General features: G+C 46.0%; 1 protein-coding gene across 1 annotated transcript in view; it reads right to left on the reverse strand.

Annotated features, from left to right (window-relative positions):
• The window catches only part of SCIN (scinderin), a 216,720-nt gene extending 190,750 nt beyond the window's left edge, over positions 1-25,970 (reverse strand). Inside the window, exon 1 of the mRNA XM_082259059.1 lies at positions 25,690-25,970. Coding sequence (XP_082115185.1) covers positions 25,690-25,882 — 193 coding nt within the window. The 5' untranslated portion in view covers positions 25,883-25,970. The remainder of the gene's footprint in view (positions 1-25,689) is intronic.
• Between the last annotated feature and the right edge of the window lie 419 nt (positions 25,971-26,389).

Raw genomic sequence — 26,389 nt, forward strand, 5'->3', positions numbered from 1 at the left:
ACACCGATGCTGGGGGTTAATATTGTGTTCTCTGACACCGATGTTGGGGGTTATTATTGTGTCCGCTGATGGATTGAAATCCTGCAGTGCCCGCAAGGTCCCCCTTTCTCAAGAATGCACATGTACAGGCCCATCTGAAGTTTGCCAACGAACATCTAAATGATTCAGAGAAGGATTGGGAGAAAGAGCTGTGGTCAGATGAGATCAAAATTGAGCTCTTTGGCATTAACTTGAATACCATCCCTAACGTCAAGCACGGAGGTGGAAACATGCTTTGGGATTGTTTCTCTGACAAAGATAAAGGCTGACTTTGTCGCATTGGGGGGCCAATGGACGAGGCAATGTACTGTAAAATCTTGGATGAGAACCTTCTTCCCTCAGCCAGAACACTGAAGATGGGATGTGGATGGATCTTCTACCATGACAATGACCCAAAACATACCACCAAGGTAACAAAGGAGGTGCTCAAGCAGAAGCATATGAATATCATGGAGTGGCATAGCCAGTACCCAGACCTTAATTCTATAGAAAATGTATAGAGGGAGCTGAAACTTCGAGTTGCCAAGCGACAGCCAAAAAAACTTAAGGATTTAGAGAAGATCTGTAAAGAAGAGTGGACCAAAATCCCTCCTGAGATGTGTGCAAACCTGGTCACCAACTATAAAAAAATGTCTTACCTCTGTGCTTGCCAACAAGGGTTTCACCCCCAAGTACTAAGTCATGTTTTGCTGGGAATCAAATACTTATTTTACTCACTGAACTGCAACTCAATTTATAACATTTGTATCATGTGTTTTTTCTGGATTTTTGGTTGATATTCTGTCTCTATCATTAAAAATGAACCTATGATAACAATTATAGACCCTTCATTTCTTTGTAAGTGGGAAAACTTACACAATCTGCAGGGGATCAAATAATTATTTTCCCCACTGTATATGTGTATACAGTGCATATTATGTGTGAGTTAGGGACCTTAGATTGTAAGCTCCTTGAGGGCAGCAACTGATGTAAATATACAGTACATAAAGCACTGCGCTATGCAAATGTCTGTAATAAATACATTTTTGTTTGTGTTGTCAATCTTCTAAAAAAAAGTACCCCTGCCTAACAGTTGCATCACTGTTGTTTTTTTAGGAAGTTGAAGGCGCAAGAGGTCTTACTTCTGTGCAATTGCAAAGGGAAACAGTTATTTGATAATATTGCAGAAACCTAGAGATCCTTGTGAAAGCCGGCACCACAAGATGCCATTGAATAGCACTGCCTTCTCCAAAACTCCTCCTCACTGGGCCCCTTAGTACCATCATTTAAGGTGCTTTTTCACTGCATGGAACCGAACGGTTCGGTTCACTTTTGCGCTTTTCCACTGCTGGTACCGCATGGTACGGTGTAGGAACGGTTCGGTACGGTACGGTACTGCGCCGCTTTTCCACTACATGGAACCGAACGGTACGGATCGCTTAAACAGTACCACCTCAGTTGTGGTTCCAAGAGGGCCGTACCAATACCATATCCCACAATCCTTTGCAAGCAGCCTTGACTGTTTGTCACTACTAGCCACTGATTGGTCAGAGAGTCGTTGTTATCCCACCCACTTACTACTTTAGTGGAAAAGCAAACTGTACCAAACCGTACCAAACCGTTCCAACACCGTACCATGCGGTACCATGCTGTGGATGGAAAACCAAACCGAGCAAAGCAGGGCCGAGTGGAGATGAGCTGGTACTTGCAGTGGAAAAGTGCCATTAAACACCACGGCCTACCTGAGTATTGTTGCTGACCATGTCCATCCCTTTATGACTACAGTGTCCCCATCTTCTGATGGCTCCTTCCAGCAGGATAATGCACCATGTCACAAAGCTCCAATCATCTCACCACTGGTTTCTTCACCATGACAATGAGGTCACTGTACTCCAATGGCCTCCACACTCACCAGACCTTAATCCAATAGAGCACCTTTGGAATGTGGTGGAATGGGAGAGCAGGGCCTGCCTTTGGGGTGTGCGAGCTGTGCGGCCGCACAGGGCGCCATGGGCAACAAGGGCGCCGTGCGGCCATCACAGCTCACAGAGGATCAGGCTGAGCTGTGTGAGAGATACACAGCTCGCCTCACTGCAACAATAGGTGATCGAGGCACGGCTTCACAGCGGGAGGTGAGCGGCGACTGCGGCCTGGACAGGGATAACACAGGCCGCGGCCGCCGCTTACCTCCCGCTGTGCAGCCGTGCCTCGATCACCTATTGCTGCAGTGAGGCGAGCTGTGTATCTCTCTGACAGCTCAGCCTCCGATCCTTCCACGGAATCCACGCTGACTTCTTGCCCAAGGCCCACACATCCCCGGGAGTGTGGGCGGGCGGGAGGAGGAGAAGGGGCAGGGCGAGGAGGCGCTGACAATCTCTCCTCCCTCCCTGCACTGACGCCAGAGGAGAGATCGTCAGCTCCTCCTCGCCCCGCCCCTTCTCCTCCTCCCGCCCGCCCACACTCCCGGGGATGTGTGGGCGGGAAGTTTAAAGAAAAAAAAAAAGCTGCAGACAAAGTAAAGTAAGTGACATCTCTCTCCTTCAAAAAATGTAAGGGGGGGGTCTGTGATGTAAGGGGGGGCTCTATGTGTGGGGGGGGCTCTGTGTGAGGGGGGCTATGTGTGGGGGTCTGTGATGTAAGGGGGGGCTCTCTGATGTGTGGGGGGGGCTCTGTGTGAGGGGGGCTATGTGTGGGGGTCTGTGATGTAAGGGGGGGCTCTCTGATGTGGGGGGCTATGTGTGGGGGGGCTCTGTGTGGGGGGAGCTTTTTGCGGGGGGTCTGTGATGTAAGGGGGGGCTCTCTGATGTGGGGGGCTACGTGGGGAGGGGGGGTCTGATGTAAGGGGGGCTTTGTGTCGGGGGTCTCTGATGTGAGGGGGGCTCTGTGTGGGGGGTCTCTGATGTGAGGGGGGCTCTGTGTGGGGGGTCTCTGATGTGAGGGGGGCTTTGGGTCGGGGGTCTCTGATGTGAGGGGGGCTTTGTGTGGGGGGTCTCTGATGTAAGGGGGGCTTTGTGTTGGGGGTCTCTGATGTGAGGGGGGCTCTGTGTGTGGGGTCTCTGATGTAAGGGGGCTCTGTGTGTGGGGTCTCTGATTTAAGGGGGGCTTTGTGTGTGGGGTCTCTGATGTAAGGGGGCTCTGTGTGTGGGGTCTCTGATTTAAGGGGGGCTTTGTGTGGGGGGTCTCTGATGTAAGGGGGGCTCTTATGTAAGGGGGGCTAAGTTATTAGTGATCATAAAAAAGAAAAGTCAAATAAAGTGCAAAAAAGGTGCAAGAAAATTTGCGCGGGGGTGGGGGCGCCACGGGATTAGCTCGCACAGGGCGCCTGATCACCTAAGGCCGGCCCTGTGGGAGAGTTACACCATGGATGTGCAGCCAACAAATCTGCAGCAACTGCATGATGCCATCACTTCACTATGGACCAAAATCTCTGAAGAATTTGTCCAACACCTTGTTGAATCTATGTCATGAATAATTATGGTGGATATGAAGGCAAAAGGGGGTCCAACCCGGTACAAGCAAGGTGTACCTAATAAAGTGGATGGTAAATGTATGTATTAAGGTCCAATAGTGAAGTGTGGTTGCCCTTTTGCATATTTTATGCCCCAAGGAATTTTTAGCAACTGCCGCTAAATTTGTTTTGTACCTCTGGTGAAACATTTTTTTATTGTGAGTGCTGAAGAACCCTAAGCCATAGAACCCCAAAATGCATTGACTTTTTTTCTCTTGGATATAGTATGTTGAAGTAAAGTATAGTGAGGGCCATTTGCTTTGTATATCCTGGCCGAATCCCGATGAACCGGCCAAAATTCATTATGTGGGTGGCCCTGTCGGGACTTATAAAAAAAGTCGAAGGAGTCGGGAAAACACAGTCCACTGAGCAGTGGCTGCAGCCAATCAGATGTAGGTACTGTTCGGATATGCTGATAGGTGCAGTTGCCGGCTGTCAGAATACAATAGCTACAGCGGGGATTCATCTGTTCATGCTGTGTAGTCCTTTCTTGTTCAGCTCGTAGGCTGGCCAGCACTTGACGACCAATGACGTACCGGTACGTCGCTGGACTTTGAGTGGTTATAGCGGGATGATACCTGCAGCTGTATTGTTTTTTTTCAGGCGCCGGTTGTCTCCCCGGGGGCTCTCCCATCCCACCAGAATACCAAAGTGTGCAGCCAGCGGTTTCATCAACTGACCATAGAGCTAATCAAGTATTGTAATGGCCTCGATCATCTCTATGGTCTGAGAAACTGAAAACGATAAGCATTTCATTGCGTCCGGTTTTGCCCGTTTAAACAAACCATTAGTGGTTTGAAAAAATCATCAGATAATATTGATCTTGGTACGATCCAAAGCTTTTAAAGGCAGGGGAGAGATCTAGGGTCTAATAGACCCCAAATCTCTCAGTAAAGAGTACTTGTCACTGCCTATTGCTATCACAGGGGATATTTATATTCCCTGTGATAACAATAAGAAAAAATAAAGGGACAGGGTAAAAAAAGGTCTGGGACAAGGGGTGAGTAGGAGGGGCGGCTGCCCTGGGCACAGTAGTATCATGTGAGGTGGGCTGGGGGCAACACAATGAGATTGGGGGAGGGGATTTGTGTTGGAAGGGGGAATATGGGGGGCGGCTAGGGGTAAGTATTGTTCTAATAGGAGAAATTGGGGAGGGGGGGTGCTAAGAGGGGTGATTTAGGGGGATTTGTTATGAGAGGGAGAATAGGGGGAAGGGGATTTGTGCTAGAAGGGGGGATTTGGGAAGAATTTGTGCTGGGAGGAGGGATTTGAAGTGAAGAGGGGGAGATGTGTTCTAGAAGGGGAAATTTTAGGGCTAGAGGATTTGTGCTAGAAGGTGTGAGTTTTTTTTTGGGGGGGGGGGGGAAGATTTGTGCAGAGAGTGGGGATTTCATTACGGGTTGGATTTGTACTGGAAGGAGGGGGACTTTATGCTTGGGTAAGCATGCAGATTAGTGCTTAGTGTTTTTGCAAGGGAATTTTTGCTGAAACATAATGCTCGTACATCTTAAGGGGGGGGGGGGGGCAGTTTGGCATGTTTGCCCTGGGCACTAGATGACCTTGTCCCGGCACTGCCCGCACACATACGTAAACAGCCATCTTACCACATATGTAAGGTATCACCGCGAACGTCAGTTCAAGAGCAATAATCTAACGTGGTAACCTGAAAAAGCTTTCAAAGCGTCGTCTATGGATAATAAAATGCATGCAGTTTGTCACCGTTGGAGTGCGCAATTTTAAAGCGCAACATGTTTGATATCTATTTACTGAGCGTAACATCAGCTTTTATATTTTACTAAACAGTTGGGTAATATATTGTGTTTCTGTGCATTATAGTTTATTAACCACTTAAGCCCCGGAAGATTTTACCCCCTTCCTGATCAGGGTTTTTTTTGCGATTTTCTACTGCGTGACTTTAACGGACAATTGCGCGGTCGTGCGACGCTGTACCTAAACGAATTTCACGTCCTTTTTTTCCCACAAACAGAGCTTTCTTTTTGGTGGTATTTGATTTTTTGATCATGCGCTATAAACAAAAAAAGAGCGTAAATTTTGCAAAAAAAACAATATTTTTCACATTTTTTTATATGAAATTCCCCCCCAAAAAAATGTAAAAATCAAAATTTTTTAACATTTTCGGCCAATTTGTTTTATGCTACATATGTTTGGTAAAAAAAAATCGCAAAAAGCGTATTTTGATTGGTTTGCGCAAACGTTATTGCGTTTACTAACAAAGGGAAAGATTTTTGTCATTTTTGGTGTTTTTTTTTTTAACAAGTAATGGCGGCGATCTGCGTTTTTTTTTCGCGGTACTGCGACATTGCGGCGGACAGATCGGACCCTTGACTGACATTTTTGACAATTTTGGGGGTACCAGTGACATTACTGCAGTAATCAGTGCTATACATATGAACTGTTACTGTAAAAATGACACTGGCAGGGAAGGGGTTAACTGTATTGTACAGGGAGGGGTTAAGTGTGTCCTAGGGGCGTGCTTCTAACTGTGAAGGGACATGGCTACTATTGTAAAAACAGAGATCAACAGTTCTACATAGTAGAACCGTCTGATCTCCATTCTTACACAGGGGAGAATGACAGGCGGCTTGTTTACATTAGCTGCCTGCCTTTCTCCCGCTCTACCGACGATCATAGTGTGACCGGCAGACATCGGGTCCGCCGGTCACACGCCCGCAATCCTCCGTGAACGAGCCGAGGCGGGCGCGCGCCTCAGCGGGCGCGCGCTCGCCCGCTATTGGCTCAAAACCCGGTGACAGGAGAGCGACGTAGATCTACGTCACTCTTCCTGGCCGGGGCTGACTGCCGCAGTAAATATACTGTGCGCAGTCGGCAAGCGGTTAAAGTTATTTTTTTTTAACCACTTTTGCCCCGAAAGGTTTTACCCCCTTAATGACCAGGCCATTTTTTGCGATTTGGCACTGCATTGCTGTAACTGACAATTGTGCGGTCATGCGACGCTGTACCCAAATACAATTGATGTCCTTTTTTTTCCCCACAAATAGAGCTTTCTTTTGGTGGTATTTGGTATGGTGGTATCTCTGCAGTTTTTCGTTTTTGCGCTATAAACAAAAAAAGAGCGTAAATTTTGAAAAAACACCAATATTTTCTACATTCTGCTATAAAACATTCTTAACCACTTGCCGACCGCCGCACGACTATCTACGTCGGCGGTCAGCCCCTCACAGGCAAAGTGACGTAGGGCTACGTCACTAGCTTGTGAGGGTCTAGGGAGCGAGCGCGCGCCCCCGGAGGCGCGCTCCCGAGTGGTCACGGACCCCCCCGCGCGTGTGACCGGCGGACCCGATGTCCGCCGGCCACTCTGCGATCGGCGGGGGAGAGGGAGAAAGTCAGGCAGCTTGTGTAAACAAGCTGCCTGTCATTCTCCTCGCTGTATGAGAGCTGATCACATGGATCTACTATGTAGATCCGTTGATCACTCTGCATACAGCTGAAGCCCCAGCCAATCACAGTTAGAATCACGCCCCTAGGGACACACACAGCCCCTCCCTCTCAAATAAAGTTAACCCCTTCACTACCAGTGTATTTTTACAGTAACAGTGCATATATATAGCACTGATTACTGTAGAAATGTCACTGGTAACCCCAAAAGTGTCAAAAATGTCAGTCAAGGGTCCGATCTGTCCGCCGCAATGTCGCAGTACCGCAAAAAAAATCGCAGATCGCCGCCATTACGCGTTAAAAAAAAAACAACAAAAATGACAAAAATCTTTCCCTTAGTTAGTAAACGCAATAACTTTTGCGCAAACCAATCAAAATACGCTTTTTGCGATTTTTTTTACCAAACATAGGTAGCATAAAAAAAATTGGCCGAAAATTTTAAAAAATTTTGATTTTTACATTTTTTTTTGGGGGAATTTCATATAAAAAAAAGGGAAAAATATTGCTATTTTTGCAAAATGGACGCTCTTTTTTTGTTTATAGCGCGTGATCAAAAAATCGCACAGGTGATCAAATACCGCCAAAAGAAAGCTCTGTTTGTGGGAAAAAAAGGACGCCAAATTCGTTTAGGTACAGCGTCGCACGACCGCGCAATTCTCCGTTAAAGTCACGCAGTGCCGAATCGCAAAATACCCCCTGGTCGGAATGGGGGTAAAATCTTCCGGGGCTTAAGTGGTTAATAAACATTTTTTAAAAAATCAATTTTTTTTTTTATCAGTTTAGGCCAATTCGTATTCTGCTACAAAAAAATCCCAAAAAGCGTATAATAATTGGTCTGCGCAAAAGTTATAGCGTTTACAAACTACAGGATAGATTTATGGACTTTTTATTTCTTTTATTAGTAATGGCGGCGATCAGCGATTTTTTTATCGGGACCGCGAAATTGCTGCGGACAAATCTGACACTAAGTGACACTTTTTGGGGACCAGTAACATTAATACAGTGATCAGTGCTAAATAATATGCACTGTTACTGTAACAGTTAAATATGTTCGCTAGATGTGCTTTCTAACTGTGTGGGGGGATGGGTTGGACGGAGGCACAGAGAGATCGGTGATTTAGCTTAGCTGAATCACACGATCTTTCCCTGCCTCTATGACAGGAGAACCGTCTTACATTGTTTACATACCAGACGGCTCTCCTGTCAGTTTTGCCGAAGATCGCGGGAGGCCGGCGTCGATCGTGCCCACTCCTCCCGCTGTGTCTAATCACAGCGGGAGCGCGACTCCGCCGGCACGTGCGCGCCGCCAAAACCACATGCACATAATCACGTATATCTACATGATTATGCCCAGCCCTGCTGCAGTAAATCTGCGTGGGGCGGTCAGTAAGTGGTTAAAATAAATGCATTAAAAAAAAAAAACGATGCGCAAATACTGCGTGACATAAAAAAAATGCCAATTCTCTAGGGCCTCTGCTCTTAAAAAATATATAATGTTTTGGGGCTCAAAGTAGTTTTTTGAGCAGAAAATACAGATTTTCACATGTAAAACAAAAATTGTCAGAAAAAGCCTGATCTTCGGATGAGATCAATCTGGTGCGATGCGGGATCCACAGTGATTCCTGTTCGTGTTTGAAGCGCAGGCAGATCACACTGCTCTCTGCGAATCGCTGCGTGTGTCAATATAGAGTTTAACCACTTTAAGACCGGAAGGATTTACCCCCTTAATGACCAGGCCCTATTTTGCGATTCGGCACTGCGTTACTTTAACGGACAATTGCACGGTTGTGCGACGCTGTACCCAAATAACATTGATGTCCTTTTTTTCCCCCCAATAGCGCTTTCTTTTGGTGGTATTTGATCACCTGTGCGATTTTTATTTTTTTGCCCTATTAACAAAAAATATCGACAATTTTGAAAAAAAAAAAAAAAACAATATTTTTCACATTCTGCTATATGACATTCTCAAAAAAAAAAAAAAATTAAATTCGAAATATTTTAACATTTTCGACCAATTTGTTTTCTGCTACATAATTTTGTTAAAAAAAAAAAAATCGCATTAAGCCTATTTGATTGGTTTGCGCAAAAGTTATCGCGTCTACTAACCACGGGAAAGATTTATGTCATTTTTATTGTTTTTTTTACTAGTAATGGCGGTGATCTCCGATTTTTAGCGGGTTTTCGACATTGCGACGGACAGATCGGACCACTAACTGACATTTGTGACACTTTTGGGGGGACCAGTGACATTACTACAGTAATCAGTGCTAAAAATATGCACTGTTACTGTAATAATGACACTGGCAGGGAAGGGTTAACAGTATAGGTGATCAATGGGTTAAATGTGTGCTTAGGGGAGTGATTCTAACTGTGGGGGGCGTGGCTTCTGAGATGACCATAGAGACATGTGATCCTATATAGAAGGATCACAGGCACTCTGTGATCATTCCAGGGAGAAGGACGGTTGGCTGTGTTTACAACAGCTGACCGTCCTTCTCTCTCAGCGGGGAGCGATCGCGGGTGTCAGACGGCAATCGGAGCCGCTAGCCCGTGCATCGGAGTCCCCGCTGATGATTGCCCCCTTGCTGCCACCAGGCGACCAACGTACTGATACGTGGTTTTGCCTGTAGGAGCCACTCTGCCGCCGTATATATATATATAATAACCGGTCGGCAAGTGGTTAAGGCACCAACAAATTGCTTTGCAAAACTGCGAACTGTGGAATCAGATGGAATCGGATCGCATGGGTCTAAATACACGTGGTCCAATTCCAGTGCAGACAAAAAAAAGGATCCTGCACCATTTTGGTGCGAATGCAATGCAATTTCAGCCATACAAGCTGTATGGCTGAATTCGCATGTGATGTGCACAGGCAGTGTGAACCCAGCCTTCTAGAGGTTAAAGCCTAAGTTTACCTAAAACAAATAAATGTATATATGTAAACTATTATAAATGTGATGACATCAGCTCCATTCTCTATGGTAATGCACTGTGAGTGCCAGGCGGTGTGGTGACACCCTCTTAGCAGGCAGGTCCATGGCACTGTGTACTTACAGGATGTTTATTGAAGGTGAATATTGACTTTTATTACCTAATAGGTGACCTTTAACAAAAAAAATGTTGGGCTTTTAGACAGTATGGGGGAGATTTACTAAAACTGGAGAGTGCAAAATCTGGTGCAGCTGTGCATGGTAGCCAATCAGCTTCTTCAATTAACCACTTGCCGACCAGCCGCCGCACTTTTACTGCGGCAGGTCAGATCTATTACATGAAATGACGTACCAGTATGTCATTTTGTGTAATAGCCAGTGGGGAGCGCGTGCACGCCCATGGAGGCGCGCATGTGTGCTGATTGGCCAGAAGGGGAGCCAATCAGCGGGTCCAGGGGATGTGATGTCCACTGGACACCCGCAATCGCTCCCCATAGAGACAGAACGGCGGTCTGCCGATGTAAACAAGGCAGACCGCCGGTCTGTCATAGATGAACACAGGGATCTTGTGTTCCTGCTATTTAGGAACACAGGTCTCTCTGTTCATCTAGTGCAGGGGTCTCCAAACTATGGCCCTCCACTTGTTCAGGAACTACAATTCCCATCATGCCTAGTCTTGTCTGAATGTCAGAGTTTTACAATGCCTCATGGGGCGTGTAGTTCTGCAACAGCAACAGTAGTTGCTCTAGTGAGTCCATCCCCCACACAGTTAGAAAGCACCCCCTAGGGACACACTCAACCCTTTGTTAACCTGTTAACCCCTTCCCTGCCAGTGTCATTAGTACAGTAACAGTGCATATTTTTAGCACTGATCACAGTATTAGTGTCATTGGTCCCCCCAAAAGTGTCATAAGTGTCAGTTAGGTGTCCTATCTGTCCACCGCAATGTTGCAGATCACCGCCATTACTAGTAAAAAAAAAATGAATAAAATAAAAGTAAGTAAAATAAATAAAAATACCTCAAGCAGCATGACTGATTCTGCCTTATACTCTTCATACATTTGGTTGTTATGTCTCTACTGTCGGCTGTTGCCTTGTTGTCTGTATGATGTTTCTTTTTTTGTACAATGTTTTTTTTTTTTTTTGTTTGGGATACTCCAAATTGATAAACTATGCAATGTATGATGTTTCTTAAATAAAGAATTTGAAAAAATAAAAAAAAATGACATAAATCTATCCGATAGTTTGTAGACGCAATAACTTTGGGCAAACCAATCAATATACATTTATTGGGATTTTTTTTTACCAAACGTTTGTGGCAGAATACATATTGGCCTAAATTGTTGAATTTTCTTTTTTTTTAATTGGGAATGTTAAATAGCAGAAAGTAAAAAAATATTGGTTTTTTTTTTTTTTTTTTCAGAACTGTTACTCTTTTTTTGTTTATAGTGCAAAAAAAAAAAAATCCGCAGAGGTGATCAAATACCACCCCAAGAAAGCTCTATTTGTGGGAAAAAAGGACATCATTATTATTTGGGTACAGTATCGCATGACAGCACAATTGTCAGTTAAAGTAAAGCAGTGACGTATTGTAAAAAATAGCCTGGTCATTAACCTCCCTGGCGGTATGATTGGTTCCAATTTTAGGTGCAGAAAGCAGTACAATTATTTTGCATGTAATTCTTAAGGATGAGCGGCCAAAAACCAACTATTTACATATGATATTTTTTATTGTGCTTTTTCTTTATAACATCTTGGGTATGATACATTTTGAAACACAAAATCATAAATTATAACAATATATATATATATATATATATATATATATATATATATATATATATATATACATATATATACATACATATATTATATTTATATATATACACACACACACATATACTGTGTATATATATATAGATATATATATATATATATATATATATATATATAACAAGTATAAAACTGTAGGAAAGGGCACTGGGGGGGGGGGGGGGGGGCAAACTAATGTCAATTTATTTTAGTAATGTAATCCAATGGGATTACAATATATCAGTGTGTTTTACTTTTCAAATTTGCCTCGGGTTCCACCCCCTGCGAGCGTCACGTTGCAGGAGACGGAAGCCGGGGCACAGAGCATCGGGCAGAAGATCCGGCCGCCGTATGCTGCAGGGACACATCGCTGGATCCCAGGGACAAGGTAAGTAACCTCTACCAGGATCCAGCGATGCTCCCTGGTGGTATCCCAAGTTTGGCTCGTGGTTACCGCTAATGGCACTAACATTTCACCCCGAGCCACACTCAGAAATACTGCTAAGGAGGTTAAGGGGGTAAAACCTTCTGGTCCAGAAGTGGTTAAAGTTTGAAAAAAGAAAAAACCCGGAAGCTGATTGGTTTCTATGCAGAGCTGCAACAGATGTTTCTCCAGTTTTAGTAAATCTCCCCCATAATGTCTTTTAAAAAATGTATACATTTGGCTCCCTGATGATACGTTACTAAAAGTTTTTTTTACGGCATCCCCCAATGGACCATCAATCCCCCTCCATAGTGACTCATCATCTATTGATCAAGCTGTTGCACAAAGTGCTTACTAAGCACTACATTTACAGCGTCCCTCTAATGCAATGCCATCTAATGATAGCTGAAGAGGAAGAACTGACAAATATATTTCATCCAAAAAATAAAATTTCCTGGCCAAAGTCCCGGGGCGGATCTCACAACCTGCGTTATAGTTGGCAGGAATGCTTCGGCTGAGAGATATTTATAAAATCCGTCCCTATAATAAAAATATTTACTATAAAAATAAGATATCATTTATACCAAAAACAAAAGCTCCTCTGCAAATCAAATGCAAATTAAAAAAACAAAAGCTCAGCAAGCAGTTCTCTGATCAGATCGCCTGTTTTTTATGCTGCCAATAAATTAGTAGGTATGTCCATGAGAATGGTGGGTGGGTGGGATGCATGCAACCATCATCATAGCATTTTACTAGTAATGGCAGCGATCTGTGATTTTTTGTGGGACTGCGACATTGCGGCGGACAGATTGGACCCCTTACTGACTTTTTTGAAACATTTGGGGGTACCAGTGACATTACTACAGTAACCAGTGCTAAAAATATGTACTATTAGAGCCCATTCACACTAGCGCGACTTGTCAGGCGACTTGTCAGCCTGACAAGTCGCGCTCCCTCGCGGTCCATTGACCGCTACACGACCCGTTCTAATAGGAGCGACACAAGTCGCTCAGACTTAGAAAAAGGGTCCTGTCCTACTTCGGGGCGACCTCGGAGCGACTTGCATAGACTTCCATTATGTGAAGTCCCTGCAAGTCGCTCTGAAGTCGTGGTGCACTGTAATGCACAAGTCGCCCCCGAAGCAGTAAGGAGTCGTGTCGCCTCTATGTGAAGCGGCTCTTACTGTAATAATGCCATTGGCAGGGAAGGGGTTAATACTATTAGTGATCAAGGGGTTAAATGTAAGCCTAGGGGAGTGATTCTAACTGTGGGGGGGTTGGGCTTGTGAGATCATCACAGAGACATGCGATCCTATATAGCAGCATCACATAGCCCCTGTGATCACTTCAGGGAGAATGACGGACGGCTGTGTTTACATCAGTCGCCCGTCCTTCTCTGCCAGCGGCGGGAGATCGTGAGTGGCCGGCGGCCATCGGAGCCGCCGGTCACACGCACTGGCTCCCCGGCTGACGAGCGGGTGTGCGCACTCGCCCCCTAGAGTCTCCTGAGCAAGCGACGTAGTACTACGTCGGTTTGCCCAGGAGCGGCCGCCTACCACAGTAAATCTGCGGTGGGCAGTCGTCGAGTGGTTAAAAAGAGTAAACACAGTTGATTGATAAGAAATGGCTTCAGCCAAACACTAACCATGAGTGAAAGAAATGTTTTTGTGTCAACATTCATATTCTCTGAAAAATGGCCAAGTAATTATAAATTCTGCCAGGGTATGTAAACTTATGAGCACAACTGTATATAAAATATATGAGAGTAGAAAGAGGTGTAGCGCTAAAAATGTGTCAGATAAAGTCCATACCCATAAGGAAAGGCCAATGTAAAGATAGTGTCCAAAATGCTCAACTCTTCTCTGATTGATAGGTCACCCAACTGTGAAGCCTCTTACCGAATTGAAATGACCCTCGTTACAAAGGCCAATATAGCAGAGGATCACATACAGATGGTACAATCCTAGGCTTCCCCAATAATCTCCTCATGGATCTTTACAGTGCGCCAGATGGTGTTACATAAAAGAAGATAAAACAAGCGTCTCACATCAAGATCTCCGGTTTGACGACATCAGATACTGACAAAACGCATAGGGCAGGAGCCAGTTACGCGTGACGGATGCACCATAGGAGGACGCGATGGCCATCTTGTTGGTTATCGAACCGGAGATCTTGCTTTGAGACGCTTATTTTATCTTCTTTTATGTAACACCATCTGGCGCACTGTAAAGATCCGTGAGGAGATTATTGGGGAAGCCTAGGATTGTACCATCTGTATGGGAGCCTCTGCTATATTGGCCTTTATAACTAGGGTCATTTCAATCCGGTAAGAGGCTTTACAATTGGGTGACGGTGGTGGTTCCTCTATCAATCACAGAAGAGTTGAGCATTTTGGACACTATCTTTACATTGGCCTCTTTCCTTATGGATATGGACTTTATCTGACACATTTTTAGCGCTACACCCCTTTCTACAATTTTATTGATCTACCATTCAGGATTTTGTATTGGCTGCTCCTTTATGTGTTTTTATGTGTTTGATACCATAATTAGGTTGGCGCAGTATATTATCATATTTTAGTTATAAAATATATGAGTTTAACTTTTTGAATGACATTTCTGAAATAAATTACCTTTTTTGATGATCTAATAATTTTATAAGAATACAGCTGTATAGTGCAGTGAGTAGGATCAGGCTTCCAATAAAATGATTGTTCTTCCAAAGAAAAGGAACAATCGGGATCTATAGGATGTGCTACATTTGTGCATTGATGTTTCCATGTTATTCTCTGACTCAACATTTCATTTTCCCCCTGATAGTTTTAGGAAGTCCTCCATTGTCCAGCTGGCCGATTTTATGAAGGCTTGAAATGATATTTCCCATTTCTCTTTAATTTCACAGGAACTATTAATTCTAATAGGTCTGCCTGTTCAAAAATTTAACAGTTCCTTGACCAATTTTAACTCTTCGATTGCCAGGGACACAAAGCAGTTAAAGCGGTAAAAAACCCAAATCCAAAACATGTAGTATATTGCAGCTTAGCAATCCTTAGATGTGGTGTCTGCATTTGTTTTCTATTTTTAGGCTTTTTTTTCCCTCTGTTTTCCCCTAGTGATCTGGCCACACCTCCTGTATTAGAGTGTCCCCATGGATGAAGGAGCACAGGGGGCACAGCAGACAGCAGCATGAACAACAGCTAATACTTTATAACCAGTTACAGCAAACAGAAATGTTCTTTTTGGGATAAGGCTTCGTTCACATCTAGGCATTTTTGGGCAATTAGTGTTATTCTGTGTTGAGCCCTGATGAAGGTGGAGTGGTTCCCCAAAACGAGTTGGCTGTTGTTATATTACTTTTGACCAATAATTACATTTATCTGGCTTTGGTCTGGCGCTCATTTCTGTATTTCAGTGGTTTGGGTCATGGGTTGGATGCCCATGGAGGGAAGCTTTGCTCTGTGGGAGCCCCCTTGCCTGACCTATTGAGATGTTTGACATTTTCCTTCCTCTGACTACACTTGAAACTAGTATAAAAATTCCCAGCGCCTCGTAGAGCATTATGTTCATGAGCTTTTTTTAATCATAATAGCTCAGCTAAAAGTAAACTGGTGTGGGCATCTAAGATCTGCCCAATCACTTCTACCAATACCAAATAGGCCCCTCAGCAGCTCTAGCACGGTTTCAATCTCATAGTATTTCTGGCCTCCTTGCCAGCTAAGATGGTAATGGGGGTCATTGGTGTACACGACACACCACCTTTTCTTCAAGCCAAACCCAAACACTTTGTTGTGGTAGGATTTTAAAAGACCTGGGACACCTTTGGTTACACCATGGGAAGTAGTAAGCAGCGAGCAGTGGGTGTGATAACAGATGTGACTATCTCGGTTACATAGGGAGCCCCCGTTTGGTCTAAATATGGTTTCCGGGTTTCAGGCAGACTAAAACCCAGACATATGACTCAAAACCCTGACTGTCCAGGTAAATCTGAGTCAGGTGGCAACCCTAGATGTCCCCCCCCCCTCATAATATAGAGGTCATTGTCACTCCCCTTCTTCATAATATAGAGGTCAGTATCACCCCCTTGTTCATAATACATAGGCCAGTGCCCCCCCGACCTTCATAATACAGAGGTCATTGTCACCCCCCCTTTGTAATAAAGGGGTCAGTGTCACACCCTCCAAAATACAGGAGCTTCCCATAAAGACCCCCCTTAGATCAGTTGGACTGGGGGTATGTGTGTCTGGGCTTCAGGCGGACTGAAAGCATTTTTTCAAAACCCGAACTGTCCAGGTCAAAACCGGACAGGTGGCAACAAGTCTCCTACCACAGATCTCCTTTTAGCTGTGAATGGGACATGCACACAATCGGGGTGTCATCATTAAATTCTATAGGACCTGCACTTTCCATGTGGTTTTGGGACTCTGGTTTTGGTAGAAAGAAGAGTCATAAAAATATCGCTCAACATTTTATTTAGTCACAACAATTTTGAAACATTTCAAGGCTACACAGGATCCCCTTTATTAGGCAATGGTGACTCTGTGATCTGGTGCAGACGCACACTGGGCGGGTCTTCAACTTTGTTGACTGTGTTGAGTGAGTCTGGGGTTCTGGTGTGTGCAACCCTGAAATGTTGCAAAATTGCTGTGGCTAAATGAAATGTTGGAGCTTTGTCCAATGCATACCTACTCTCAATGTATCTATTGCCACATAATGGGAGCTCATCTATCTTACAGCCAGGGTGGTCAGTGCAGGATTAACAAACAGGCAGAGTAGGCACCAGCCTATAGGCCCCATGCCATTTAAGGGCCCCACAACAATGGATCAAAATAATATTGATTTGATCTTGAAAGAAAATGGCAACGAAGCTTTAAATTGCTTTAAATTGCAGTCACATTACAGTTTGTCTCCTAAAAGTGCATCTTCTTTCAGCTTGTCAAAAAAATTGGTGCATGCTACCTATGTGTAATGTACAGTAGTGATGGTCATCTCTATCTAGGGGCCGACGTGCACACTACTCAGTTCAATGCTATCCCAATAGAGCACAAGCAGGAGAAACCTCCAGAAGCTTGTAAGGGGGGCCCCATGGCTCAACTGCCTAGGTGCCTCCACAGTTTAATCCGGCACTGAAGGTGGTAACCTTAGTTGATATAAAGGGGGGCTCAAGTGGGGCTTCTGACATCACCAAAGGGCCACACATGATATTCAGTGAAGGTAATGTTATAAAAAGCTGTCAGAAACTTAAGATATGCAACTAGAGATGGCCAAAGACTATGAGCATGCTACAAGGAGGCAGGAGAGAGGAGCTTGCATTGGGTGAATGTTCCATCTGATTATGATTATTATTTTTTTTTGCTAACTAGATGGATCCAGCACTGGGGAGTTTTTTGTATTGCTTTGAAGATCCTTCAAAATTTTTGGAGGCTGTAACATGCATATGAGAAATAGGAAGCCGTACCCTGTTAATCAGATTTTAACCAAGGTTCAATTCCAAGAAAGACTTTTCACCAAAAACCTCAACACATTTTCCACGGATGAAGCAGTGCTGATTTACTAACGATAGACGGACTGTTTGCCTTGCAAAGTAAATATTCACTTAGCTTATTGGATAAGGTTAAGCTCTGTTCACTATAATAATGCAGTACTTTACAAGCAAAAATATAGTTTTTTTCTAATGCATATGATTAAGTATTCAAAGTGGAAACAGTTTCTTCCTCTGAACAATGTCTATTCTTCTAACACCCAGTCACACTTGGGTGTTGTGGCATTGCATCTGCTCTATGGGCTCTGTGGTGCATTGTATTGCCATTCTTAGTGAATGGCATCCAAGTACATTGTACAGTAGAGCTTAATACACCACACCACACTATAACATATATACGATGTGGTGTGGTGTACTGCAATGTAAAAAAAATGGTCATGCACATCTTTTCGTCCATTGTGGTGCATTGGCATTCCATTCATAATGAATATTCAAATGCATACATTCAAGAGGCTTAGTAAAAGGGAAAAAGACATTTGAGGTCACCACTGGCTTTGATTAGATGGCTCACATGTAAACAGGGCTACACTCCAATGAGTACCCGAGGACATCACAAGAGCTCAAACCAACAGAAGGAGAACCAGACCAAGTTCATAAAGGAGCCCAAAACGGCTTAAATGGTTTTCAAATCACAAAAGCTGTTTATGGATTTAGTCTGACACTCCATCTGTTGGTTTACACCAGCCTTTCTCAAACGCTTCCCCCAAGAGACACCCCTAAAATAGTTTCAGGTTTTGACGGACCTCCTGCTTAAACCAATCCATTAGTGCTCAGTAGGAGGAATGCCCCTTACATTGGTGGTCAGGAGGAAGAATGCTACTATATATTTAGCAGAGGGGGTGGGGGTGCAGTGGGGGAGAATGTTTTTTTACATGTGGGGCAGTGGGATAAATGCTCCTTACATTAGGGATCAGTGGGAAGAATGTTCCTTACATTGGGGGCAGTGGGAAGAATGCTCCTTGGAGTGGCAGGCATTGGGAAGAATGCTCCTTACATTGATGGTGATTAGGAAGGATGTCCCTTACATTGGGGGTCAGTGGGAAAAATACTCCTTACATTGGGGGGCAGTGAGAAGAATGCTCCTCACATTGGGGGGCAGTGGGAAGAATGTTCCTTACATTTGAGGGCAGTGAGAAGAATGCTCCTTACATTGGTGGTCAGTGGGAAGAATGTGCCTTACATTGGGGATTGGTGGGAAGAATGCTCCTTACATTGGGGGGCAGTGAGAAGAATGTACCTTACATTTGAGGGCAGTGAGAAGAAAGCTCCTCACATTGAGAGGCAGTGGGAAGAAGGTCTCTTACATTGGGGTTCAGTGGCATGAATGCTCCTTACGTTGATGCCCAGAGGAAAGAATGTTCCTGTCAGAGACTCAATACCCTGCACAACGCTTCCTGAGCACACTGATGTGCTGTCATGAGTCTGCAACCTAAAGGGTTAACCGAAGGCAGACTAATTGCAATAATTGGCAAACAGGCTGCCTTATTTAAACAGCCCAGCAGCACTGCACTTTGCTGTGTTGTCTTCAGCTCTCCTGTATCCTGTGCCTGTTATATCTGCTGTTCCTGTTTATCTGACCCGGCTTGTCTTTGGATTCCGATTGTTCCTGTTTACCTGACCCGGCTTGTCTTTGGATTCTGATTACCTGCTGCCCGCCCTGACCTTGGCTTGTCCTGACTATTCTCCTGTCTCGTCCTGATCTGTTTACCTGCTACCGGCTATTTGTCCTGGACCTGTTCCTGGCTCTCCCAGGGAATCCGGGGGACCGCGACCTGGTGTTAGCAAGCAGCCAAATCCATCCCCACCATCTGGGGCCCTGGTGAAAACCGGCTAACACTTAGACTCCGCGCCTCTGGTGACCCTGTGCCACGCCAGTTACCCGGTAAGCCACTCCTCTTACGTCAGGCTCTGCCACGTTACCCCGTGACAGTACAACACAGCCATGACTGAGCCTGCTAGAGGAGCCTCTCCTATGGACGACATCTGCCAGCACCTTGCGGCCCTTACCCAAGCCGTTAAGTCCCTGCAAGAGGGCTATACCCAGCTGGAGGGACGCGTTCAGTCCCTAAACCCCTCCACGGACCCTACAGTTCCTGCTGCTTCCATGGCTCCCTCCGGGAATCCCTCCGGTCCGACGGTGGTGATGCTGCCTCCTGAGCCAAGGGTCCCTACGCCGGAAAGGTTTTCTGGGGATCGGAGCAAGTTTAGAGCCTTCCGCAATGCCTGCGATCTGTACTTCTCCCTGCAACCCCGAACCTTCTCCTTGGAAGCAACCAAAGTGGGGTTCATCATATCCCTGCTTCAAGGTGAACCTCAGTCCTGGGCTCACCGCCTGCTTGAAGAGCGCAGCGACCAGCTGGACTCCATGACGGCTTTCTTTAACGCAATGGCGCAGTTATACGAAGACCCGCAGCGCACTGCTACCGCAGAAACCGCGCTCACTTCACTTCAACAGGGCCGTAGAGCCGTAGAGGATTACGTCACTGACTTCAGGCGTTGGAGTACAGACACTCACTGGAACGACGCAGCCTTGCGACATCAGTTCCGCCTGGGTCTTTCAGAAAACTTGAAAGATGAACTGGCCCGAGTGGGTATACCCGAGACCTTGGAGGCATTAATCACCCTGGCCATACAGATAGACCGCCGGCTCCGTGAGCGTAGAGCAGAGAGGTCCACGCAGCAGATCCGCCCAGTCTGGATGTTGCCACGGGTTCCTAATCCCATCCACACCTTCTCCTCCGGTGCCCGTTCCAGCAACACTGCTCCGGTTACTTCTGAATCGGATACGTCAGAGCCGATGCAACTTGGGCTTATGCGTCCTTCCTTATCAACAGAAGAACGCTCACGACGACGTCAGAACAACCTGTGTCTGTACTGCGGAGAGGCCGGACACTTTGTACGCTCATGCCCAGCAAAGATGCGTAAGTGTCTTTCTATATCCCCCTCAAGTTATCCAGTTTCTGTCAACAATACCACTCACCTGGCTCTCTCTATCTCATTCCAGCTCCCAGAAGGCCAGATTCCGGTCACCGCTATTATTGATTCCGGGGCATGCAGCTGCTTCATTGACCTTACCTTTGCTGCCCATCAACGCATCCCACTTCGACCCAAGTCGCAGGGACTCTCCATCTTCCTAGCGGATGGGTCCCACATCAAGTCTGGGCCAGTTACCCAAGAAACCCCTCCATTGCCCGTGGCCACTCTCGAAGGGCACAAGGAGTTGTTGTGCCTGGATGCCATCTCTTCTCCCTTGTTTCCTGTTATTCTGGGGTTACCCTGGTTGCAGGCACACAACCCGCAGATTAATTGGACTTCTGGAGACGTCAAGTTCCAGTCCCCTTACTGCCAGAATCATTGCCTGCCAGTACGCCATAGTGCTCCTAGCACCCTACTCTGTATGGACGCTGATAAGGAGATACGTTCCTCTGTCCCAGTATCTTATCACGAATACTTGGACGTCTTCAGTAAACAGGGGGCTGAGACCTTACCCCCCCACCGCCCCTATGATTGTCCAATTGAATTGCTTCCGGGGGCCGAGATCCCTTTCGGACGTATCTTTCCTTTATCGGAACGAGAATTGGGTACCCTTAAAGACTATGTGACGGAGAATCTAGAGAAGGGATTCATCCGACCCTCTACTTCTCCGGCAGGAGCTGGGATCTTTTTTGTGGAGAAAAAAGACCATTCACTTCGGCCATGTGTCGATTACCGTGAGTTAAATAAAATTACGGTCAAAAACCGGTACCCCCTACCCTTGATTCCTGAACTCTTCCAGAGACTAAGAACCGCCTCTGTATTCACCAAACTGGACCTACGGGGAGCCTACAATTTGGTCCGTATTAGGGAGGGGGACGAATGGAAGACAGCATTCCGCACCCGATTCGGGCATTATGAATATTTGGTGATGCCTTTCGGGCTCTGCAACGCCCCGGCCACCTTCCAGCACTTCGTCAATGACATCTTCAGAGACTATCTGGACATCTTTATAATTGTCTACCTGGACGATATCTTGGTCTTCTCTTCCTCACTGGCCCAGCACCGAGAACACGTTAAAAAGGTACTCCACCGACTCCGGCTACACCGGCTCTATGCAAAACCCGAGAAATGCGAATTTGAACAGCAGAGTATCCAATTCCTCGGGTTAATAATCTCCTCTGAAGGGGTCAAAATGGACCCTCAGAAGGTCTCCGCCATCCTGGATTGGCCCGCACCGGTGGATAAAAAGGGGATTCAGCGTTTCATAGGATTCGCAAATTTCTACAGGAAATTTATCAAGGGGTTCTCTTCCATCATCGCCCCTATTACCCTGCTCACCAAACAAGGTACCCGCTTCCACTGGTCTCCCGAGGCGCAAGTCGCATTTACAGCCCTGAAGGAGCTGTTTACTTCTGCCCCTATCCTCAGCCACCCGGATCCCGCCCTGCCTTACATCCTCGAAGTTGACGCCTCGGAAATCGCAGTAGGAGCAGTCATCTCCCAGCGTCAAGGTCTCAAGGACCTAATTCATCCGGTAGCCTTCTTCTCCCGTAAGCTTTCTCCTGCGGAGAGGAACTATGATGTAGGGGATCGGGAGCTCCTTGCCATCAAGACCGCCCTGGAGGAGTGGAGGTATCTATTGGAAGGGGCGGCACATCCCATACTCATCTTCACGGATCATAAGAACCTGGAGTATTTGAGGACGGCCAAACGCCTGAGACCTCGCCAAGCAAGGTGGGCACTTTTTTTTTCCAGATTTACGTTCCATATAACGTACCGACCGGGTTCCAAGAATACCAAACCAGATGCTCTCTCTCGAATGTACGACAGCTCTAAAGAAATCATTGTACCTGACACCATCTTAACACAAGGTAACTTTCTGCTATTACAGTCTGACCTTCTTACCGCTCTGAGACAAGCCACAGTAAATGCTCCCCATCCTGCTGGAACTATACTGGTACCCAGAAATGGACTGCTATGGAGAGGGGATCAAATTTTCGTTCCAGAAAGTGCTCGTGTGTCCATCCTAGGACTGTGTCATGACCACCCGATGGCTGGTCATTTCGGGATCCATAAGACCCTGGATCTTGTGCAGCGCACGTTCTGGTGGCCCAACTTAGAGAAGTGTTGTAAACAATATGTTTCCTCCTGTACTGTTTGCACACGAAGCAAGGCAACCCGAAATAAGGCATGGGGCCTGCTCAGACCACTACCAGTCCCTGACAGACCATGGAAGATGATTGCCATGGATTTTATCGTGGAACTTCCTCCATCAGACGGTTATTCTGCAATCTTCGTGGTAGTAGACCGTCTGTCGAAAATGGCTCACTTCATACCACTAAGAGGTACACCCTCCGCGCTTGAGACGGCGCAGGTCTTCATCAGAGAAATTGTAAGACTTCACGGGGTCCCAATGAACATTGTGTCGGATAGAGGTGTCCAATTTACTTCCCGCTTCTGGAGGGCTTTATGTGATTCACTGAAAATCAAGCTGTCAATGTCCTCCGCATACCATCCCCAGACTAACGGGCAGACTGAGAGGACCAACCAGACCCTCGAGCAATATATCCGATGCTTCACCACCTTTGTTCAAGATGACTGGGTCTCGCTACTACCATCAGCAGAGTTCGCATACAATAATGCCAAACACTCGGCTACAGGTCAGTCCCCATTCTATGCTAACTACGGGTTTCACCCATCTTTCTTGCCCTGCTTTATTCCTGAACCTACAGTGCCAGCAGTCCGGGATATCTTGGAGTTCCTTAAGGAGAACAACAAAATCTTACAGGATGCCATGACCAAGGCTCAGTCCTCCAATAAAGAGTTTTTTGACAAAAGAAGAAGAGGTGAGTTGGTTCTCCAGCCTGGCAACCTGGTATGGTTAGCCACCACCAATCTCCGATTGGCATGCCCTTCCAAAAAACTGGCACCCAAGTTTATTGGCCCGTTCCCTGTGAGGAGAAAATTAAATGAGGTATCTTACGAATTGACGCTTCCCGATTCCCTCAAGATCCATCCAGTCTTCCACGTTTCACTCTTGAAACCTGCAGTACCTGATTCCTTTCCTGGTAGAAGTTCGGAACCACCTGCCCCTGTCACAGTCAACGGGGACGAAGAATTTGAGGTGGAGGCCATCCTAGACTGCAGAAGGCGGAGGAACCAGCTACAATACCTGGTTAAGTGGAGGGGCTACGGTCCCGAAGAAAATTCCTGGGAACCGGTACAGAATTTCCATGCCCAGGACTTAATCCGGAAATTCTTCCGCAACCATCCCCACAAAAGGAACCTTTTGGGCACCCGGAGGTTGCCCTTAAGGGGGGGGCAATGTCAGAGACTCAATACCCTGCACAACGCTTCCTGAGCACACTGATGTGCTGTCATGAGTCTGCAACCTAAAGGGTTAACCGAAGGCAGACTAATTGCAATAATTGGCAAACAGGCTGCCTTATTTAAACAGCCCAGCAGCACTGCACTTTGCTGTGTTGTCTTCAGCTCTCCTGTATCCTGTGCCTGTTATATCTGCTGTTCCTGTTTATCTGACCCGGCTTGTCTTTGGATTCCGATTGTTCCTGTTTACCTGACCCGGCTTGTCTTTGGATTCTGATTACCTGCTGCCCGCCCTGACCTTGGCTTGTCCTGACTATTCTCCTGTCTCGTCCTGATCTGTTTACCTGCTACCGGCTATTTGTCCTGGACCTGTTCCTGGCTCTCCCAGGGAATCCGGGGGACCGCGACCTGGTGTTAGCAAGCAGCCAAATCCATCCCCACCATCTGGGGCCCTGGTGAAAACCGGCTAACACTTAGACTCCGCGCCTCTGGTGACCCTGTGCCACGCCAGTTACCCGGTAAGCCACTCCTCTTACGTCAGGCTCTGCCACGTTACCCCGTGACAGTTCCTTACACTGGGGGCAGTGGGAAGAATGCTCCTTACATTGGAGGGCAGTGGGAAGAATGTTCCTTACATTGGTGGTCAGTGGGAAGAATGTTCCTTACCTTAGGGGCAGTAGGAAGAATGCTCCTTACATTGGGGGGCAGTGGGAAGAATGCTCCTTACATTGGAGGGCAGTGAGAAGAATGCTCTCCACATTGGGGAGCGGTGGGAGGAATGCTCCTTACCTTGGAAGGCAGTGGAATGAATGTCTCTTACATTGGGGTCAGTGGGATGAATGCTCCTTACATTGATGGTCAGTGGGAAGAATGTTTTTTGCCTTGGGGGCAATGGGAAGAATGTTCCTTACATTGGTGGTCTGTGGGAAGAATTATCCTTACACTGGGGGGCAGTGGGAAGAATGTTCCTTACATTGGTGGTCAATAGGAAGAATTCTCCTCACATTGGGGGGCAGTGGGAAGAATGTTCCTTACCCTGGGGGCAGTGTGAAGATCGTTCCTTACATTGGTGGTCATTGGGAAGAATGTTCCTTACCTTAGGGGCAGTGGGAAGATCGTTCCTTACATTGGTGGTCATTGGGAAGAATGTTCCTTACATTGGTGGTCAATAGGAAGAATTCTCCTCACATTGGGGGGGGGGGGGGCAGTGAGGAGACTGCCTTTTACAATGGTGGTCAACTGGAAGAATGCCCCCTTAAAGTGCTGATCAGAATACCACCTTTCAGACAAAACATGGTGTTATGTTGTGGGCTCCACCAAGCAGACGCCATCAGATGGGAGGTCAATCAGCCACAGCTAAAGGAACCCCTAAAAACCTCTGGAGGAACCCTAGTTGAGAATGTCTGGTTTAAGTTTTGGCATTCATGATGAATAAGCTGCCACAACACAATGCTATGTTAGCACAGTCTATATAATAAGTGCGCATTAGGACATCACAACGTATGAATAGGTCCCTACCAAATCACCCCTAAGGTTTCTGCACAGTAGTAGAATGATTGGTTGTAATAAATCATGCTACTTTGTATACAGCCAGTACTGACATGCCAACAGTCATATAACATCACCACACCTTCATAGTGACAGGTGACAGGTGAAGAATTCATAGTGTGCAGTAAGATAAAAGTATATGACAATACACATGAATAAGCTGCTGGGAGGAGAATGCTCAAAGCCACCTACCGAGCCAGTAGTGCAGGTTGTAGAATTTGTTGTTGCTCTGCTGGATGGTGTGCAGAATAATATAAGCATCTCCCACGTAGAAGTTGCCGTTCAGACTCTCCGGTACCGGAGCCAGGTCCATTTTTTCTATCCTCCAAATCTGCAGACCGGATTTTTCACCGGCGTGCTCAAACTCTTTGTGATAGAGAACCATGGCTCAATCCAGGACAGGGCAGAAGAAGTTTAATACGGAGCAATTGGCTTACGTCCCTGCGAGCAGTCAGCAAGCGTGCAGGATTAATGTACAATGCTGGAGTTATATAGTCAGGGCAGGAAAAGGGAGGGCCTGGAGGTGTGTACAGTAATCAGTTTCAGCTTTGCTGAAGAAAGAACAGCTACAGAGTCTTCATTCATGACTGCGAGGAAGAAGCTATTTTCATTTTACGTGTTTATGTTATATAGAAAAGTGATGGCAAAAACAGACAATGAAGTCGACGGAGTCTGGCCTTTCTGGAAGGGGGGAGTTGTTTTTGGACTTACGTTATTATTTTTATATATTTTATTTGTTTTTTTATTTATTTATTTTTTATACATTTTTGTAGAAGATTGGTTGTCAAACACAAAACAATACTAAAAAGCATGTACTTGTGTTTTCATGGAAAAGTGATGGCAAAAATAGACAATGAGGTCGATGGAGTCTGGCCTTTAGGGAAGGGGGGAG

This window comes from Pelophylax lessonae (genome assembly GCF_965119305.1).
Source record: "Pelophylax lessonae genome assembly, chromosome: 5".
Taxonomy (NCBI): Eukaryota; Metazoa; Chordata; class Amphibia; order Anura; family Ranidae; genus Pelophylax; species Pelophylax lessonae.